This window comes from Rhinopithecus roxellana, chromosome 1 (genome assembly GCF_007565055.1).
Source record: "Rhinopithecus roxellana isolate Shanxi Qingling chromosome 1, ASM756505v1, whole genome shotgun sequence".
Taxonomy (NCBI): domain Eukaryota; kingdom Metazoa; phylum Chordata; class Mammalia; order Primates; family Cercopithecidae; genus Rhinopithecus; species Rhinopithecus roxellana.
This window is the reverse complement of record NC_044549.1, coordinates 198532980-198550209: the sequence shown is the minus strand read 5'-3', so window position 1 is coordinate 198550209 and position 17230 is coordinate 198532980. Positions and strand designations below refer to the sequence as shown.

The following is a 17230-nucleotide window of genomic DNA, read 5'->3' as shown; positions in this document are numbered from 1 at the left end:
CTGTTCCTACCTCAGAAATGTGTGCTGACAACTGCTCCTTTGTGATGGTGCGTGGTGGCCCAGGCCATCTGGGACCCACGATGTTGGATAAGCAGAATCCCCAGCACACCAGACAGACTGGGTTTGTTTACAGTCCTTGAGCCCAGAGGCTGCCTGCCTGGTTAGAGAAAGTTGATGTCGGCCTTGCCCACTCAGGCGAAGGTGCAGCATGTGTGCACACACGTTTGCCCCCAGCATTTTAGAATTTAAGACTGTCTTCATTCCCTTGTCTCTGGTGGACACCACAGATACACCCAGACCTTGCGCCTGTAGGTATTCCTTCCAGCCCTATGGTATGTGGGTGGGTCTTTCCCTCCTGGGAGAAGCACTCTGAAACCCCATGCTCTTTCATCCTGGTGTCAAATCTCCTGTTCATAGGGACCATGGAAGCATGTGGAAACTCTGTGGGAGGAGCCATTTATGCTAATGTGGATGGCCATGGCATTTGGCTTATGCTTTCAAGCTTGTCCAACCCATGGTCTGTGTGCCACTTGCAGCCCAGGCTGGCTTTGAATGTGGCCCAACACAAATTTGTAGACTTTCTTAAACATTAGGAGACGTATGCACAGACTTTTTTCTAGCTCATCAGCTATTGTTAGTGTTAGTGTATCTTATGTGTGGCCCAGGGAAGATAAAAGATTAGACACCCCTGCTAGGTTCTTCTGCATGAGGAGGGACAGACCTCTGACTTTGCCAGCCCCCCACCTCCACACCCCAGACACCCACCCTGAGGCTGAGAGAGTCCTGGGCTGCTTGGAGCCCCTGACAGATTCTTGTTGTTTTGTCTTTCTCATGGTTATGATTACTGAGAAAATTTATATAGCACTAGTATTGTTTTTAAAGCATTTTGCATACATTTTTGGTGCTCACAATGACCCTGAGAGATCAGAGTAATTCTGCTGAGGCTGATTGGAGAACCTAAGTTTCTTTAACCAGCGCTCAAAGTGAGGACCTGCTTTCAAATCCCCTGTTCTTTCCACTCCACTGCATTGTTTCCCAAAATCGTTTCTGAGCTGGAGCCAGGATGTGGTGTAGATGTCTTTTTTGCTTATAATTTTAGTCATAGCCAGTGAGGGGTAAAATGAAAACCTGTGTGTGATGCCATGGCTCACTTAGTACCTTCTTGCTGTTTTCTTTTTGTTTTCCCTACGTGAGCATCCCAGTCTGATGTAGTTGAACTCATTTCCCAGGCCTGCTCTTTCCTGTCTGTGGTGTCAGAGACTTCATTCAGCTGACCCTTGCTAAAGGGGGCCCTGGGCTTGGCTCTGAGCTTGTAGAGGTGGATTAGACCTGGCCCTGGGTCTAGGAGCCTCCCACCCAAGCAGGGCAGGCACACTTCTCTACCATGATACAGTTTGGTAAGTGCTGGTATAGGGAGACACAGAATCCCCATGGGATGTGGCTATGTTTCCGTGTTGAACCATCACCCAGGATGAGCAAGAGAGCCTCAGCCAGCTCCTTTGGGGATGAATGCCAAGTAAGGGCCCTCATACCTCCCTGGAGAGGAAACACATAAGCCCTAGAGAAACTGAGTGCCTATGAGCCAGTGAGCTTGGTGGCTTCTAGCAAGGTTTGGGGCCTGAAAAAATGGTAGGAAACCTGGAGGAAGGGGAGAAGGGAAGCATCTGCCTTCTTCTACAGTGACGACATAGAAACGTAGAAGGAGTCTGGGAAACCTGGAAGGCCAGGGCGCAAATACCTCCAGTTAGGGTATTTGGTCTTTTCTGTGATTGTTATTGCACACTTGGTCCCTGTGCCACGGGAGCTCACCAGTTTACAGCATCTCATCCACAAGACTCTGGAATTAGTGCCAGAAAGGAATGCCAGGAGAGGACTGTGAACAAGAAGGACCCTTAGAGGATAGGGTAGATTTTGCCAAGTGGAAAGAATGAAGAAAGGGCTTCAGGCATTGAGGCCATCCACAGCCAAAACGGGGAAGATGGCTGAGCGAGTGTGTGGAAGAGGCTCTCAGTCTGTGAACTATGAGCTTTCCTTGGCCTTGTGTTTGGGCTGCCCTGCTATGCCTAGGAAGGGAACACTGCTGAGCCCCCTGCCCATGTGCATGCAGTGGGGGCCGGGAAAACAGCTGGCTCTGAGGTGATTGATTCCCTGTGGGGAGTCAGGAGTTGTGGGGGGAGGCCCACATTTTTTCTTCTTCCTCATGACAGATGGTGCCTGAGGTGAAGCAGGGTAGGGTGTGGTATGCCCTTCACTGTCCTTCAGCATCTGCCTCTGGTCCCTGTCCGTGGCTGCTCCAGGCTCCAGCCTCAGCACCCTTCAGGCCTCTGTGAGCAGCTCAGCCTCTGAGCAGTGCCTCCAGCCACCGTGGGATGGGCCTCACCCCACCCAGTCTACACACCACCTGGCCCAAGAAGGGTAGTGTGGGTTTGGCATTTCATATCTTTGAAAACAGGAAACTCAGGGACCGGCCTTTTAGACCAACACTTGTGGCCCTCGGCAGGCTGTACTCACTCTCCCTGTTCCCTGAGGTGTGTATCTTTCTAATTTGGAAGCCCAGTGAGACTCAGCCCATTGAGAAACCCAGCTTCCTGGTATTCACGCCTTGTCTCCAGAGAGGCTGGGAGGAGAGGGAAGAATAGCTTTGCTGTAAGAGCTTGTTTAAACTCTTCGGCAGCTTTCAGAGGATGTGCAGCCACTTGGCACCTCTCTGCCGCTGAGCCAACACTGTCTCAAGAGCACCCACTTGAAAACCCTTTTAAAAATAAGTGCAGATGAAAGAGAAACTGCTCAGGAGCCAGGAGCAGAGAGGTGGTTACCCTCAGGAGTTTGTTCCCCAGATGGGGAGGGGATTAAGAAACCCAGAGGTACTGGTCTCTGGAGGAACATGCCAGAAACAGGGTCTATAGAGGGAGCATGGCACCTGGTGCCTGAGGCCTAGGATGCAGGGAGTACTCACTCGGCACTGTTTACTTATCTGCACTTTTAAAATTGTGTACTGGGAACAGGCGTTACCAATTTAAAAATATATATTATATATATATACTTACATATATATTCATGTGTATTTTTTAAATTGGTGACAGAGAGAGAGAGAGAAACAGAGTGGCTAGTGGACTTGCTGGTACTTAGCTTGCTGTTTGTTACCTCCATGTCCCTTTTGTGTCTCCTTTTCTTATCTTGCCCTCCTGGTCCCCAGGGAAATTCTGGAACCAGGCCAGCATCTCTGAAATATGCCCATTCCCAACATGCCTGTGTTAGTGAGGCCCTTTGAAGTTGTAGAAAAGAGCAAGGGTGGAGACCAGTATGAATCCACACATCGTCTAAGCCAGGCACATTATCTGCTCATGTATTCCTTATAATAAACTTATTTTGTACAGAAGGGAAACTGGAGGCTCCAAGTTAGCCAGTTTGACCAGGGTAGCTCAGCGGACTCAGGTCTGCATTGCCACCAAAGTTCATGCAAGGCTTTGAAACACACACATCTTCTCCTTGGGCTGCGAGTGAGCACTGTGGTGGAGGACTCCTCCGGAGTAGTCTTTGCTTCCAGGTTCTGGAATCCAGGGGACAGCACATCTCCAGCCCAGCGGAGCTTCTCCTGTGCTTTCCCTGTCCTTCCAACTGGTCAGCAAGAGCTTAGCCAGCACTGTGGTGTGAGTGTGATCCAGCAAGGCCCCAATACCCAGCCCTTCCTCCAGCATCCACCTGCCATTGCCCACTCTGTACTTTTTCAAGAACGCAAAGTAAAATTAGTTATGGAAGCTAGTGAAGAGGAAAGCTGGTGTGAACTCAGGAACTTTTTAAATTTTTATTTATTTTTATTTCTAGTTGTCAAATATCTTTTATTGAAATGTCTTCCTTTGTGCTTCTAAGTAGCCGGGCACTCCACCGCACCACTGTTGATGTCATCTGCGATGTCATGAGGGTGGTGGCCATCAACTTGGCAGCCCACAGACTGGGCAGTCCCCAGAATCCCTTTAATGGTTCCAGAGAGTTGTCTGGCTAAAGGTCAGTGCCACATCTGTAGAGCAATGTTGACAATCTCATCAAGGGTGGTATTTCCGGCCGGGCACGGTGGCTCACGGCTATGAGCCCGCCCAGCACTTTGGGAGGCCAAGGCGGGTGGATCACTTGAGGTGAGGAGTTAAAGACTAGTCTGGCCAACATGGTGAAATCTTGTCTCTACTGAAAATATGAAAATTAGCCTGGCTTGGTGGCACATGCCTGTAGTCCCATCTACTTGGGAAGCTGAGGCAGGAGAATTGCTTGAACCTGGGAGTTGGAGCTTGCAGTGAGCTGAGATCACACCATTGCACTCCAGCCTGGGCAACAGAGCGAGACTCTGTCTCCAAAAAAGAAAAGTGGTGTTTCCGCTGTGTTTAACGTTTTTCTGTTTCTCTCTGTCTCGCAGCGGTTCCTTGAGGGCTTTGATGATCAGGGCAGAGGCAGAAGGTACCATGTCAATCTGGGCCTATCTGTTCTGAATGATCAGTTTCACTGTAAGCCTCAGACCCTTCCAGTCACTAGTTGCTTTGGCAATGTCATCACCAACCTTTTTTGGGGACAGACTTGGTGGAGGGGGGGCCGCGATCTTGGGGGCCCACATAGGATGGCACTGACTTCACTCCTGGTGTACCTCAGCTATACAACTTTGATCTCATTGAGGTCGAACTTCAGCGGCATGGTAGAGGCAGCTGGTGTTGGATGAACCCAGATTTGGGACAACCGAAGAAGGTTGCACCTTAGCCGCCTCCGAGCTGAAAGCCAAGAGCTTTAAAAAAAAACAAAAAACAAAAAACAAAAACTTATTTTTAGACACAGAGTCTCACTGTGTTGCCCAGGCTGGTCTCAAACTCCTGGGCTCAAGCAATCCTCCCACCTTGGCCTCCCTAAGTGCTGGGATTATAGGCATGAGCCACCATGCCCAGCAGAACTAAGGAACTTTTTTTTTTTTTTTTGGAGACAAGGTCTTGCTCTGTCACCCAGGCTGGGGTGCAGTGGCACAATCACAGCTCACTGCAACCTTCTCTCCCCACCCCAGGCTCAAGCGATTCTCCCACCTCAGCCTCCCGAGTAGCTGGGACCACAGGTGCACACTACCACACCCGGCTAATGTTTTGTATTTTTGTTAGAGACTGGGTCTCACCATGTTACCCAGACTGTCTTGAACTCCTGAGCTCAAGTAATCTGCCTGCCTCGGCCTCCCAGAGTGCTAGGATTACAGGAGTGAGTCACCACACCTGGCCTTGAACTAAGGACCTTTTAGAAAGGAAATACAATTGTATTATTTCAAAGCTTTGTTTATAGCATTTCAACCTGTTTTGAATAAATAATGTCCCCAAGATAATAAAAAGGAGACTAGAATTCATTAAAATAATGAATTGAAAAAAAAATTGTCAATGAACACATCTTTTGGCTGGTGACCTAAAGAAAGAAACAGGCAAAATTAATCGAGAGAGTTTATTTGGGCCAACATTGAGGACCGCAGCCTGAAACATACTTTCAAGTTGCCTTTGTTCAAGCAGGTTTTTGGGAGGTTTTTTAACTTTTATTTTAGGTTTGGGGGTACATGTGAATGTTTGTTATGTGGATAAACTCGTGTGATGGGTGTTTGTTGTACATATTATTTCATCACTCAGGTATTAAGCCCAGTACCCAATAGTTATCTTTTCTGGCCCTCTCTCTCCTACCCTCCACCTTCAGGTAGACCCTAGTGTCTGTTGTTCCCTTCTTTGTGGCCGCATAGTATTCCATGGTGTATATGTACCCCATCTCTAGCCACTCTGTCATCATTTAGGTTGATGGGCATTTAGGTTGATTCCGTGTCTTTGCTATTGTGAATAGTGCTGCAGTGAACGTTTGCATGCATGTGTCTTTATGGTAGAAGGATTTCTATTCCGCTGGATATGTATCTAGTAATGGGATTGCTGGGTTGAATGGTAGTTCTGCTTTTAGCTCTTTGAGGAATTGCCACACTGCTTTCCACAGTGGTTGAATGAGTTTACACTCCCACTAACAGTCTGTCAGTGTTCCCTTGGATCCGCACCCTCGCCAGCATCTGTTGTTTTTTGACTTTTTAATAGTAGCCATTCTGACTGGTGTGAGATGGTATCTCACTGTGATTTTGATTTGCACTTCTCTGATGATCAGTGATACTGAGCTTTTTCTTCGTATGCTTGTTGGCCACATGTATGTCTTCTTTTGAAAAGTGTCTGTTCATGTCCTTTGCCTACTTTTTAGTGGGATTGGTTTTCTCTTGTAAATTTGTTTAATTTCCTTATGGTTGCCAGATAATTGGACCTTTGTCAGATGCGTAGTTTGCAAATATTTCCTCCCATCTGTAGGTTGTCTGTTTACTCTGTTGATAGTTTCTGTTGCTGTGCAGAAGCTTCTTAGTTTAATTAGATCCCATTTGTCCATTTTTGCTTTTGGTGTCTTTGTCATGAAATCTTAGCCCATTCCTATGTCCAGGATGATATTGCCTATATTGTCTTCCAGGGTTTTTATAGTGTTGGATTTTACATTTACGTCTTTAGTCCATTTTGGGTTGATTTTTGTGTATGGTGTAAGGAAGGGGTCCAGCTTCAACCTTCTGCATATGACTAGCCAGTTATCCCCAGTACCATTTATTGAATAGGGAGTCTTTTCCCCATTTACAAGCAGGTTTTTAAAGGGAAAAGGGAAAAAGGGGATGATACAAAGCTGTTTGACAGGAACTGTCATTGGCTTACAGAAATAACATTGATTAGTGATTGGCTATACATTGTTGAACTATAGAGTGTATGTCATTGCATGGCTACTTGGCATCAGTCTAGAGCCCACATAGCTAGTAGCTTCAAGAGGTCATTATTTGCTGGGCACAATGGCTCATGCCTGTCGTCCCAGCACTTTGGGAGGCCAAGGCAGGCGGATTGCTTGAGCTCAGGAGTTTGAGACCCACCTGGGCAACCCCATCTCTATCAAGAATACAAAAAAATTAGCTGGGTGTGGTGGCATGCGCTGTGGTCCCAGCTATTTGGAAGGCTGAGGTGGAAGGATTGCTGGAACTTGGGAAGTTACAGTGAGTCGTGATCGCACCACTGCACTCTAGTCTGGGTGACAGAGGGAGATCCTATCTAACAAAAAAAAAAGGTAATTATTTATCTCGAAGGTGGGGTGTGAGATGTGACTGCTGTCACAGGCTGTCATATTTCAGTGCTTCTCTAGGCCTAGTAATTAAACAGGCTCACATTCCTCAGATAAAAAGTTTTTTTTTTTCTTTCTCATGGCAAATGAGTCTTTCTAAACTTGAGCTTTGGGAAGCAGTTGCTTTCAAGCCCCCAGTAGTCCTGGACACTTGTTTCATATTATTACTTTGTATTGTCCAAAGGGGGAGTGGGTTTGTGCTTGCTATCAAATAAGCTTGAAACAGGTTCAGCCCAAGAATTATCCCAATAATGTTAGAAATGTGCAAATTAATGAAATGATCTGGTCGACAGTTAAGCTCAAATGACTTTTTTTGGGGGAGGGGGGGAGAGACAGAGTTTTGCTCTTGTTATCCAGGCTAGGGTGTGGTGCAATGGCACGATCTTAGCTCACTGCAACCTCTGCCTTCCGGGTTCAAATGATTCTCCTGCCTCAACCTCCCGAGTAGCTGGGATTACAGGCGTGCACCACCACGCCAGGCTAATTTTTGTATTTTTGGTAGAGATAGGGTTTCACCATGTTGGTCAGGCTGGTCTTAAACTTCTGACCTCAGATGATCTGCCCGCCTCAGCTTCCCAAAGTGCTGGGATTACAGGCAGGAGCCCCCGTGCCTGGACTCAAATGACTTTTCTGCTTTTTTTTTTTTTTTTTTTTTTTTTTTTTGGCTCAATGGATGTCATCTTAGAGCCAAAAAGTTTTTGGAGCTGGGCTTCCTGCTGTCCTTGATCTTGCTCTGAAATAGCCCTCTCTTCTGTCCTTTGTCCTTCCTTGGTGGAGGTACCTGGCCCTCCCTGGTAGCACCTCATAGTGCTTCTAGAACTTCCACCCAGCCCTTGGTGGTTTGGTCTTTTGGGGAAATAAGTAGCAGCCATTCTCCAAATCTTAGCCCACTTGGTCAAGTTTTTGAAACTACTTCATTCTTTTTCCCTCAGGAAACCAAATTGTAAGCCCCATTACCTCAGGAGAGCAGCCTCTTTCTTAGCCATGTCAGTTCTGTCCTATTTATGTGCTAAGCAAGCTAAGAGGCTTTGGAGAATGACTCTGTACCCCTGTCTGGAATGACTGCCACCGCGGGGTCCTGACCCTGCCTCCCAAGCCCCATGTGACACACACCCAGGAAAATCCCTGGCAGTACCCAAGGAAGCCATTTCAGAGGAGTGGAGCAGGTGCCATGGGTTCTGTGTTCCCCAGGGCCCTCCCAACACCATGGGGACACCCTAAAGGTCTGACCTGTGGGCTGTTTCAGTGTTTGTAAGCGGTGCATTCGGAAGATGGACCACCACTGTCCGTGGGTCAACAACTGTGTCGGCGAGAACAACCAGAAGTACTTCGTCCTGTTTACAGTAAGTCAGCTTCCAAATTCTGCCCCGCCCCCCAAGAAGCAATGGAGCACTTTGTTCCTTTGAAAATTCTCAGCATTCACGATGTTCTTTGCTGCTGTTTAGAATACTGCCTGGCCCTGTAGATCTCCACCTTCCTGCCAAAGATCTCTCTGGCTCAACAAGTGCCTGTTCCTAAGCCCTTCCCTTGAGTGTTTAGAAAATTGATTCAAGTTGATTAGCTATGAGCAAGGGCTGTATTCTGGGCTCCCATGCCAAGTGTTGGACCTAAGTAGCTCAAGAAGGCAGTTTGGGTGATGACCTCAAATCCTGAGCTGCAGGTAGGTGGAGTCTACTTAGTGCAAGGACTAGAAGGGCCCTCAGCAGTCAGTACCCTGACTTTTCAAGGGAGGAGATACAGCAGACTTGAACCCCCGTCCCAGGCAGCTGAGACTGCCTGGAGCCCAGGTCATGCCTGGGAGACGGGCTTGTTTCTGTTCTGGTTCCACATACTCCCGCAGATGGCTGCTTACTTGACCCAGGGCTGGGGGTAGGAGGATCTGTAGGGAATCACTAGCTGGCCCCCTGGTCCCTCCTGGTCAGGCCTCGGCCTAGCTAAGTGTTCCCGAGTGGCAAGTTCTGAGTGCCCCTGTCCCGGGAGCCCATGAGGTCAGAGGATTCTTACAACAATGGTATCTGCACTGCTTTCCTGTTTCAGATGTACATAGCTCTCATTTCCTTGCACGCCCTCATCATGGTGGGATTCCACTTCCTGCATTGCTTTGAAGAAGATTGGACAAGTGAGTATGTGCCGAGGCTTTCCTCCCTGCTCCAGGGTGGGTGTGTGACCTGAGTGGGGGCAGGGAGGCTCTTTGTTTCCTTCATGGTACCCGGGGCCAACCTCATTTTATTAAATCTCCTGAAAGCCTATGGACTGAACAGGGAAGAAATGGCAGAGGCTGGAATCTCTCTTCATGAAAAAATGCAGCCCCTTAACGTCAGTTCGACAGGTAAAGTCGTGAGTTGGACAGACAGACCCTCTGGACTGAGGATGCCCAGGGAAAATGCAGGCCCCAAGCAAGCACAGAGGCCGGTTCCAGTGCGTGGGAGCCGTGCTGGGAGAGAAGTTTTGTTTTCTGTCTTTCCATGAGGCACTTAAATCAAAGGTCATTTTATTCCAGTCTTGCAGAGATTCATTTTTTACTTTCTGGCTAGGACATGGAGTTTCTTTATTTGTTTGGTTTTTGTGATGGTTGCTTTTTAACTGCTTACACTGATAATCGTGAATTTACATTAAGATTGTAGATAATTCTTCCTGCTTTAGAGGCATCCCACTGAAATGTGCAAATACTGAGGAAGAAACTCCAGCCAGAAGATTGCACAGATCCTGAAGGAAAACAATAGATGCTGGAGGAAAAGAAATGAGAGGCCACCTACTGGGCTGGCTCTTTCACACTCACAGTCTGTGAGACAAACGTCTTGAGCAAGGAACATTGTATTTCCTCTGCTTTTCCCTCCATGGACCTCCTTTTTTTATTTCACTGTCTTTAGAACTTTTGCTCTTCCTATTCATGCTGACTTCTTCCCACAATTCTGGCATAAGTCAGATGGCAGAGGTCAAGCTAGCAGACAATAGAGAGAGGAGAGGAGGGAGGGTAGGGGTGAGTGGGTATGTGCAGAACTTGCCATTCTGCCTATCTAGGTGAGTCGCCAGCAAGTTCCTGATCACTTGGTGAGCATTCTGAAGTACATGCCTTCTGCTAGGCCTGGGGAACCAGATCTACTCCAGATGTGGCCTTGGTGACTTGACAGGAAAGTCCAATTAGGATATTTTATCATCCCAAACACCTCCCACCTCTCATCAAGTTAACAGACGTGGGCAGGTGATGGGGTAGCGCAGACTGTCAGTGAGGCAAAATGTCCCTGTCATGGAATGGTGCTGGAAGGGACCATTTCATTAATGCCTGCTGGGAGCCAGGAATGGCCCAAAGGGCTTTTTGAGCGGTGCATTGTTTTGCCTTTATAACCAGCCTGCAAGGTAGGAGGGATGCTTCCCACTTTGCAGATGACAAAAGCTGCGGCCCACAGAGGATGAACAAGTTCCCAAGATCACTCAGCTAAGAAGAGGGCCTGTAGTTCAAGCCTAGGTCTGGAGCAAGGTTTTTAGCCCTGTCAGTTGACTCCAATGGTCAGGGTCCTCCCAGCCATGCTCTTGATTAACTGTGGTCAAGATTCCTGATGGAGTGGGCTTCAGGCACCCAGCTTCTATGGCAACTAGGCTGGGAAGGCACAGGTCAGTCCCCAAAGTTGAGGCCTGAGAGTTGACTGTATATGACTGTTACTGCCCTCACTACTCAGCCCTGGTGAAGCTGTTGGGCCATAGGAGCTGGTGTGAGTGGGGGCCAGAGGGCTGTCCCCCGGGATTAGGGCACTTTGAGTTGATATTTAAGGAAGGATAAGGAGGTGGTTCCACACTCCCTGATTTGATTCCTACCTCCCCAAACTCCATTGGTAATTCCTGAGGCCCAGCCCACAGAGGAATGATGCTTGCTGATTTGCAAGAAGGGAGAACAGGCCATGGCCCTGGGCTCTGCCACCAGCTCCAGGGCAGCAGAAGCAGATAAGAAGGAGGTGCTTTGTCCAGCAGGCACCCCCATGTGCTCCTGCCAGGCCAAGGCCAAACTGTGCAGATGTTCTTTCATGAATTCTTAAGCATCCCCCGGTACAGCAAGGAAAACAAAATCTCAGAAAGCCCAAACCTCTTGCCCAGATCCTTTTGTTGTCAGGCGCTGTCCCAAGGCTGGTTGTACGGCAGCGAGCAAAACAAAGTCCCTCTCCTCCTGGAGTTTGAAGTGTAGTGGGAGAGGCGGCTATCAAACAAGTACAGACAGAAACAGGTAATTCCACAGTGCAAAGGACAGGAAAGACACAGGGGCTGGAACAGAATATTAGTATGGGCCTTGTAGTTAGAGTTCATGATCAGGAATTGGTGCCAGGATTTGCACCTCATGGTGTTTGCCAGATGTCAGAGCCTTTCATTCTCCCCAACACCCTGCCCAGCGCAAGGCCATCATACTTGTAGCTACCCACGGCCAGCCCATCAGGCTGGTGGCCACCCCAACCAAGCCCTGCCCCACAAGGAGCCAAGAAGAGAAATCATTCAGAGGCATCAATAAGTTCCCAGGGAAACCTGAGGAGATACGCATTGTAGATGAGATGCTTCTTACCTGTCACCCACATGGTGTTTGGTATCTTTCCAAGCTCATTCCCACATTTGACCTCCCTTACCCCTCCTGACATTCCCCTGGGGGAGCCAGCAGGACGGCTTGAATGGAGTGCTTACTCCCTTAATTCCCAGAATCAGTGAAGCCCGACTCTGCCCTCCAGGATCTGATCTTTCCAGCCAGGGTAACAGACACAAGTATGGAAGCAACGAGAAACGAACCACAGCCCAGGCTCAGCCAGCATGGGCAACTGCACTGAGGCACAGAAGTTCTTAGGTGAAGAGTGCCAACCAAGGGGCCTAGCCTGTCTGCCAGTACCATCTCCCAGGCCACCTTCCAGGCCTGGCATTTCCCAGGCCACCTTGCTTCAGGGCCCTCCCCTCCCTGCTCACCCCCACTATCTCCACAGCACCTTCGCTTTTCTCTTCCATGCGCTGGGTTTCTGACTTAGACTTTGCTCAGACAAAAGACTGCTGCTTAAAAGCAAACCATACGTCTCGTCAAATCTCACTGCTTCACAGTGGAGTGGGTGGAGGTCTGAAGATGGCGGGACTGGCCTCAGGTCCCCAGGGCTGGAGGCCAGGACAGTGAAAGCCCCTACTCTGGGCCCATGCCTCTTTGGTCAACTCCCTGGCCTTTGGCACTGATGGCCTCGATGCTACAGATGTCCCTGGGAGCAGGGGCAGTGCATTACCTCACACTGTAGTCAAGGCTGAGCCCCAGCATCAACTGCCCCTGCCAAGCTTAAAATCCCAAAGCCACCAAGTGATCCTCCACAGCTGCCTGTGAGCTGATGGGGTCTAGAGGGGCAGCATGTCATACGGGAATGCCCAGAAAACCTATGGCCATAGCAGGACTGGACAGGCATCTCCACCTGGGTACCTGCATTGTGCTCTCTGAGGAGAGGAGGGTCCACTGTGGTGTCGTCAGGCCTTCCTGCCTCACTTCAGAGGCCTTCCTGGGCCCTTCCAGGTGTCAGGCACTGTGCTTGGCACTGGAGGCAGTGAACGAATGATTTGTGTTAGGGAAGGGAAGCCCCAACTGGGGCCTGGCCTGTTGAGTCGGCCAGGATGATTCTTAACGTAGCCTGGAGGCCAGAGACCTGTGGCACCGAGGAGGAATGAAGGCCTGCAGGCGGGAGGGAGAGTGGGAGCCCAGTGGGGCGGTGAGCCTGGGCAGCGGGCAGTGGGTGGCAGCACCAAGCCCCATGTACTTCTTCTCTTTCAGAGTGCAGCTCCTTCTCTCCACCCACGACAGTGATTCTCCTCATCCTGCTGTGCTTTGAGGGCCTACTCTTCCTCATTTTCACATCCGTGATGTTTGGGACCCAGGTGCACTCCATCTGCACAGATGAAACGGTAAGCAGGCGCTCTGCCCGCCATTTCCGCACCTGGGGATGGGGAGGACCCAGGGTCAGTGTTGCTGGGAGAGCTGCTCACAGTCAGACCGGAGCCCAGTGGTCAGGCCCCTGGTGTGCAGGGCACAGTTCCTTTGCAGTTACATTTGGGTCGTCTTCATCCACACACAAGTCCTCCAGCCTTGGGGCAGCCACAGCAGATCACACCAGGAGTGCGGCCCAGCAACCGTGGCTGAAAGGCTGCCTTTACCACATTTCCTTCCATCCCCCCATGACAGGTCTTCCTTTATGCTGTACTGCATTAGACACTCCACTAGGCACTGAGGGCACCCTTCCCATCTGGGGGCCACAGGCTTGAAATAGAGTGGTTGACAGGGTGCCCTAACCCAGCTGGGACAGGCAGGTCAGCTTGCCAGCCGTGCCTGGGTCCTGAGGGCAGAGTCAGGAGACAGGTCTGCCTTGAGCCCCCAGGGCAGCAGGCTTTTACCTGGCCTCTGAGTCATCTCTGTCCGGCCCAGCCCTGGTCCTCGTCCACTGCCTTCTCCTCACCCCCACCCCCACCTCCCATCTGCCCACAGCACCTTCGCTGGAAGCTTTGAGGCTGCTGGCTGTGCCAGACTGGGGCCTATTCCCTTGGTGCCCCTGTTGCTATCTCCTGACCTTCCTAAAGTGTCTGAAAACCTCAAGGTGGTCAATCCCTGGCTGTGATATGGGCATTTCTCTGGGGATTTACATAGGAAGAAGGGGCGGCACTTAGCTCTGGGTGTGAGGAGCAAGCAGAGCCATGAGGCTGAGAGCCATCCCTATACGACTCCTGATGTCCTGAGGCCCTCTCAGGGTCAGCTCTCACCAGAGGTCTAGGGCTCTGGGTGAAGGTTTGGGCCTATGGGTAGTCAGCGTTAGGAGTGGGCTCATAGGACGACAACATCCTCCCACTGCTGCTGGGCGCCTTCCCCTGTGGGCTTAGAGAAGCGTGTGCAGAGCAAAGAAGGGCCAGTGCTGCCCACTGCCAGAGCACCATTGTTCGTGTCTTTCGGCAACTTTTAGAAGGTTGCGGGGCTTTTGGCAACATTTTTTCTTTTATAAAAAATGATGTCATTTCAAAGGAGTTTCTGTAAAACTAGTAGCCAGTGGTTTAGATCCAGCCCTGTATCCAAGCAGTAACCGTGACCAACTTTTCTGTGTAAGATCTACAGGGAACCCGATGGGGATTCTTTCAGGACCCGCCTGCCATTGGGATACTGCCAGGTCACGGTCTGGGGGCACCAGAAGGCAAGCTCTCACGGCCCCAGTCCTAGCCGTTCTTCCCTGAGAAGACTATTCCTAAAGAGAATTATGTTGGAAGGAAAGGAGAAAGCTGAAGGGCCGTGCCCCACCTGGGAAAGTGTGTCTTCCCTTTGCCCTGTGTCCTTCCCACGTCCCTGGGTTGTGAAGACAGACTCAAATTCGGCTGTCCTCCCAGCACCCCTTTACTAGATACCACAGCAGACAGACCCCTGGCCAGGCTTCTGCCAGACTGCTTCTCTCCTGTCCCTCTGGGCAGGGGCCCTGTTCTCAAGCTCTGCCCTTTGACCAGCTCCATCGAAGGGAGAGGGGGAGGAAGCAGCTCTTCCCCCAGCCCCAGTTTTTTCCTGAGACTTAGCAGGGGAAGTGGCACCGGCTCTGTGACAGCTGCTGCGTAGGTCTCCACCACGCTTCTCCCCAAAGGAGCCACTAGGAGGACCTTTGCCATGCCAGGCTGGCTGGCCTGGCCATGCCACCCTCTAACCTGTACTAATCCCTCCTCCTTCCTCCTCTATGGTGACTTCCTCCCTCATTCGTGGTCTGTCACTCCTATTCAGCCTTCTCAGTTTGTGTCTCACCAGCCCCACTAAGCAGGGTGCTGCTTAATCCCCCAGGCTAGTGAGATGCACAGCGCCAGAGCAGTCATTTGATTTGTTACTTTTTTGTGTCTGCAAAGTGGTCATGGTAGCTTCAAACTTCCTAGAAACCTCTCCCAGATTAACGGCCATCATTGGTTATGATGATTGTGAGCTCCCAACAGCTCTGAGGCCTCTAGTGACAAACCCTTCATAGCACTCCATCCACAGCCCAGCACCAAGTTTCTGAAGAGTGCCTCTGCAGAGCTCAGCGAGGGGCCAGAGCTGGAGAGACGCGACACACCCTGGCCTGGCATACTTAGACGCAGCGGCGTCTGCGCTGCTGATAATGCTGCTTTTTCCCTCCCTTCTTGGAGGGACTTGTGAATGAGTGCCCACCAAGAAAAGGAGAAATTTTTTTAGTAACACGTTTTATGAGAAAGATGTATTATGTAGATAGCTTTGTTGCTTTAAAAAGAAAATATTTACTCCATTCACCTCTCACTGTGGACATCCCCCCCAAAAAACCACAGCAATGCTGGGCTTGACTGAAAGTATGATTGTTCTTGTTTTCAGGGAATAGAACAATTGAAAAAGGAAGAGAGAAGATGGGCTAAAAAAACAAAATGGATGAACATGAAAGCCGTTTTTGGCCACCCCTTCTCTCTAGGCTGGGCCAGCCCTTTTGCCACGCCAGACCAAGGGAAGGCAGACCCGTACCAGTATGTGGTCTGAAGGACCCCAACCAGCATGGCCACTCAGACACAAGCCCGCACCACAGCACCACCGCCCCATCTGTTCTCATGAATGTTTAAATCGAAAGAGCAAAACAACTACTCTTAAAACTTTTTTATGTCTCAAGTAAAATGGCTGAGCATTGCAGAGAAAAAAAAAGTCCCCACATTTTATTTTTTAAAAACCATCCTTTCGATTTCTTTTGGTGACCGAAGCTCCTCTCTTTTCCTTTTAAAATCACTTCTCTGGCCTCTGGTTTCTCTCTGCTGTCTGTCTGGCATGACTAATACAGAGGGTGCTGTCTCGGGCTGTGCCCATTCTACTAACTGAGTGGATGTGACGCTGTGCATGGATGGAATAGTTCGGACACCTGGCAGGGGATGCATGGGCAAGCCAGGAGGGCCCTGACCTCCCACTGCCCAGGAGGCAGTGACGGGCTCCCCAATGGGACTTAAAACCTCACTGAAGACGGATGCACCCCTTGAGGCCTGAGAAGGGCAGAATCAGGGCTGGAGCCTTCGGAAGGGACCTTGGCACAGCGACCTCATTCCCCAGCTGGACACAGTTTGCCTCCTAACTCGCAAAGCAATGACCTGCCTTGTACTTTATGGGCTTGGGGTGTGTAGAATGATTTTGCGGCAGAGTGGGGAGAGAGATGAAAGAGGTCTTATTTGTATTCTAAATCAGCACTTGTATTCCCTGTGATTATTTGGAAGAGTGTGAAGGAAAGACATTTTTCCAGTTCAAAATGCCTTATACAATCAAGAGGGGAAAAAATTACACAATTTCAGGCGAGCTACCTTTTCCTTTGTTACATCTGCTTCCTCTCTCACCACCCCCTCTCCCTTTCTTCCCCAGCAAGTTGTCAGTTAAGCAGTGTGGATTCTGACTGCAATAGGCACCAGTGCCCGACACATACAGCCCTGCCATCATCCCCTTCTCATTTTATAAACTTCAAAGTGGATTCACTTTCTGATATTTAACCCCCATAAATGTGCACGTACCTGTGTCTTATCTATATTTTAACCTGGGAGACTGTTGTCCTGGCATGGAGATGACCATGATGCTGGGGTTACCTCACAGTCCCCACCTTTTCAAAGTTGACATATGGCCATACCTTTGGCTGGAATCCACAGCCACACCTATCCCTGTGGCACTGGGACGGAATAGATTTTCCATTTGAGAGGCACTTCCTGTGTCAGTCTTGTTTGAAGGAGGTAGAGAGTGCCCTCCAAGTACAAAAATGACAAATATGATTATTGACCATCTGGGAATTCTCACACATTGATTTGTTTTTTAAGCAATTGCCAGAAACCCCCTTTTTTAGCTTTTGCTTGGGGTGGGGGTAGAAGATAAGGTTTATTCAATCCTGTCCTGGGTAGGGCGAAAGTGAATCTAGCCATGTGATTTTTCAGAAAAGTCAGTGGAACATGCTGCCTCTTTTCAATTCTGTCAGTGCTTCCACATGGAAACAAAATGCAATAAAATTTTTCCAAAACCTCTTCTGATTTAGCTATCTCTCTTGAGGTGTTCCCGTTAGTGGGAGGCCAACTA

The 17230-nt window shown here is 49.6% G+C and overlaps 1 protein-coding gene and 1 pseudogene across 8 annotated transcripts in view; one reads left to right on the top strand and one right to left on the bottom strand.

Annotated features, from left to right (window-relative positions):
- The window catches only part of ZDHHC3 (zinc finger DHHC-type containing 3), a 59072-nt gene that overhangs the window by 33786 nt on the left and 8056 nt on the right, over positions 1 to 17230 (top strand). For 4 of the 8 annotated variants that reach the window (XM_030935966.1, XM_030935971.1, XM_030935990.1 and 1 more), the window contains 4 exons: positions 8429 to 8525; positions 9220 to 9301; positions 9428 to 9511; positions 12953 to 13083. In XM_030935966.1, the coding sequence (XP_030791826.1) occupies positions 8429 to 8525; positions 9220 to 9301; positions 9428 to 9511; positions 12953 to 13083 (394 nt within the window). Of the gene's footprint in view, positions 1 to 8428; positions 8526 to 9219; positions 9302 to 9427; positions 9512 to 12952; positions 13084 to 15517; positions 17178 to 17230 lie in introns of those variants that run through there. The other 4 variants (XM_030935978.1, XM_030936013.1, XM_030935981.1 and 1 more) reach the window with 3 other exon arrangements.
- On the bottom strand, positions 3866 to 4761 carry LOC115899122 (annotated as a pseudogene).